This window comes from Armigeres subalbatus, chromosome 2, assembly GCF_024139115.2.
Source record: "Armigeres subalbatus isolate Guangzhou_Male chromosome 2, GZ_Asu_2, whole genome shotgun sequence".
NCBI classification, from domain to species: Eukaryota; Metazoa; Arthropoda; class Insecta; order Diptera; family Culicidae; genus Armigeres; species Armigeres subalbatus.
In genome coordinates this window covers 402,223,908-402,227,302 of record NC_085140.1, presented here as the reverse complement: position 1 = coordinate 402,227,302, position 3,395 = coordinate 402,223,908, and the positions used below count along the sequence as shown (strand labels likewise).

The following is a 3,395-nucleotide window of genomic DNA, read 5'->3' as shown; positions in this document are numbered from 1 at the left end:
CATTTCCTCATGCGAAAATCGCGAGTAAAGTTGAGTAAATCGTGACAATCTAAAATTAGAATTCGAATGGAAATTTCACATGGACAATTCACAACGCGCATTTTTACCTATTATGCAAGAAAATGTCTGCTGGGTCAACTAGTAATTTATATAATATAATATTAGGAATAATTATTTCACAGTTTGCAAAATTATGTACTGTGCAGTCTGAATGAATTAATAACCAGCACAAGTCCTTCGTTATTGCACAGTGATTACAAACAACAATATCGCGCTTGTTCACACTCTCGTTGCCTCCCCCGGGCAGTAGCCATAGCAGCCATTCAGTCGTGAATAACATCGTTTTGCCAGTGTGATCGATAGAAAAGTTCAATCCGCTTCTTCTAGCTACTGGTTGACTGATTGAGGAACGAACGATTCTAATCAATTTCGGGCACCTGAAATTAATCAAATCAGGAGACAAATAAAATGATGAATGCAAATAGCTTAAAGCAGCTTCAGAGCCTGTTCAAATCTGCAGCTGGTGAAAGCGACTCTGAAGAAGAGGATAGTGCTGGAGGAGCCAAACAGTTAGGTAAGAGGTGATATCAACTACAATGATTTATCATTCAACGTGGACATACATTTAGGTCCGGGTGATATTGCAGCGACGGTGAAGTCGAAACAAAATCGGAAGCGAAATCAAAACCCTGAAGAACACGTGAAAAGTTGCTCATATGCTCCATTACAAAATGCAGCAATATCAGACCCTAAAACAATCGAAGAGTGGGAGAATCAACAGGAAGCGGAATGTGAGACTTTATTTGAGACTCGTCACGCACCAGAGTATAAAATATCCTACAAGCAAACGGTTGGAACCGAGGACCTTTTCCTGCAGATGAGTGGCAAAAATCCCTCCACGGCCAGCTGTGAGAACATGATCGTTGAAGTGTTTCTATCGGGAGAAAAGGGGGTCGGAATACATCACATCGATCTTACAGTGTTGGAGCAACGAATCTTGGTAAAGTCGCCAAAATACTACCTGGATCTTCAGTTACCTCAGAAAATTAATCCGGAAAAGGGCAACGCTGCCTGGCTATCAGAAGAGAAAATACTTAAACTTACTCTCAAGATGGAGCGAGAGTATGATTTTGTGAACTTTTGAAGTGTTCCGACCGTTCGGCAAAGTGCTAGAATGCAATTTTATTGAATCGATTTACGGTTTCACTCAGCGCAGCGCAGTGAGAATGGTGTTCGGCCATGCTTTGCAGGGAAAACGTGTTCACAATAAACGGTTTGACAGAGTGCTTTTTAATCTTTTCAATGGGTAACACTTGACAGTAAGGAATAGATTGCTATAGTTAATAGCTGAGAATTAATAACATTGTAATACCATATCTACATGATAGAAACACGTTCTTTTTCATAGGCTGACTTGATCATCGTCATCATTTATTTCCCAAGGGGGTCAAGTTCTTGAATGAGCATTGATTGTTTGTTCAATAGGCTTCTGAAGAAATTCCTAGCAATACACAGTGTTCGATTTTGTCGGCCAAAATTGAATAATTTTCAAAACATTGGTTTTGCAAGTTTGGTGTTTTCCTGAAAAATACGAAAGGACGCACCTTTTGATGCCTTACAGTTTAATGATTATTCCTCCTAGAAGTAAGATGAATATTATTTCTAGCCAAATTTATTACATACATCAAAATATGCGTGAAGATCTAAACATTTTATAGAAGACATCAAACATCCAAAATCAGTGGCTTAAAAGTGATTCAATTTTAATTGAAAAATCGACGAAATCGAACACTGTGCAATATAACAGTTCAAGCACGTTCAAGCAAATCATAATTCAATAAATTGAAGTAAATTTTACTCGCCTAAATACGTGAAGCAAGTTCCCTAGCCTCAACTTATCGTACCATTCTTTACGGACTTTGCCATAGTTTAATTATTGGTAAGGGATAATGTCACCAATTCTCCCTCCCCTCGGATATGTTATCTTGCCGCGATGGGTGGGCTTATGCCATTAGCACTGATATGGCAACCAAAGACATATCCTGTCGTGGTGGTATCATATGTTGACTATTTTTGTACAATGCCCTGTCACAATTTGGCATTTAGTAATGCAGTGAGGTGGGCCTCTTTCTTCAGTAATAATGAAGTGAGATCCCCTTCTTTTTTGCAATGCTTTTCAGATGTGTTCCCTGATGATGATGAGTCGTAGCTACGCTTAAATCTAGCTAGATAGGTACATAGAGAAATTATATTCAACTTTATCGACATTGATAGAAAATTTACATTAATAGGACTCACTGAGTAGAAGTTTTTTTTTCAAAGCTAGGAACGTGGCGCCTCTCTTATTTTGTTATGTCTCAAATTAAAGAGCCACAATACAAAATACCACACATGAAAACAATGGTATACAAACAATCTAATAATGGCTTCATTCTCGATAAATTTTATTAAAAGATAGGGAGTTGGCGTGATGAAGCTTTGTTTTGCCACCGAAAAGCGAATCCTATAGCTGATTACGACTTATATAATGATAGTTATTTTACACGTGCTTGTAAGGATTTAGGACGATTAGAAACGGTAAGGACAATTTCTTTATCTTCGCTCAACTTTAAAGCGATGGTTTTTCATACTTTTAACTAGGTTTTTCATCTATGCGGAAACGATCCTGGGAGATTAGTATAAGACAAATAAAATGAAGGAACGACGCAACATAATCTTCAATGAGTATTGACTTAAACTGAATTACGTAGAGAACACAAAAAAAAAACTAAGAAAGACAATGTGATAGATGAATTAAAGAAGATAAAACAAAATGACATCTTACGAAATGTTCGACAAAATTAGAAGTTAACTACACACTATTAAAACTTGTAATACCAGACATCACTGCAATAAGACATAAAGATTAGACCTCTTCATGTTTTCATAAAGTATCAAAAATTCAACCGGTCAGCACAGAATCACAATTCTTATGCTAAAATAAGCCTCCTGTCAAAATTTCAGCTGATTCGGATAAAATTTCGAGGTGGCTCAAGTAGATTTAGTGTTTTTAGGCTATTTTCAATTTTGAAAAAAATCCAGCGAGAGATATAAACACCGAAAACCATCGCAACACCTATATATGAAAGCTTTTGGTGTGCTCTTCAATTTTTGTGAATATTGCGGATCGTTGCGTTCACGTTTTGGCCATATTAAAGTGATTTTCAAGCTTTAAAGTGCATAAAACCACTCTTCCCCCTTAAGGTGATTATAGAATGAAGCCCGTTTATCTACATACATTTCAAAAAGCCCAAATCTGGCGGAATAGTTTTCGTACAGTGCCGAAACACAAATTATGATTGATCAGCATAACTAAGCAAACGATCTACCATAATTTCAACCCCATACGCGTTATT

General features: G+C 37.1%; 1 protein-coding gene across 2 annotated transcripts; it reads left to right on the top strand.

Moving 5' to 3' along the window:
• The first annotated feature begins 306 nt into the window (after positions 1-306).
• Positions 307-1,512, top strand: LOC134217562 (dynein axonemal assembly factor 6). Of its 2 annotated transcripts, none has more exons than XM_062696340.1 (2): positions 307-574; positions 648-1,512. In XM_062696340.1, the coding sequence occupies exons 1-2, from the start codon at positions 469-471 to the stop codon at positions 1,142-1,144; spliced, it is 603 nt and encodes a 200-aa protein (XP_062552324.1). In that variant the 5' UTR covers positions 307-468; the 3' UTR covers positions 1,145-1,512. The 2 variants fall into 2 exon arrangements, with proteins under 2 accessions (XP_062552324.1, XP_062552323.1); XM_062696339.1 differs by having other exon boundaries at positions 630-1,506.
• The last annotated feature ends 1,883 nt before the right edge of the window (positions 1,513-3,395 follow it).

What these genes read in the sequence shown, in the direction of transcription:
- LOC134217562 (XM_062696339.1), top strand. Translation starts at nt 469, where the DNA reads ATGATGAATGCAAATAGCTTAAAGCAGCTTCAGAGCCTGTTCAAATCT. An exon ending in TGGAGGAGCCAAACAGTTAG is followed by an intron (nt 575 to 629) that starts GTAAGAGGTGAT and finishes ACATACATTTAG; the next exon opens with GTCCGGGTGATATTGCAGCG.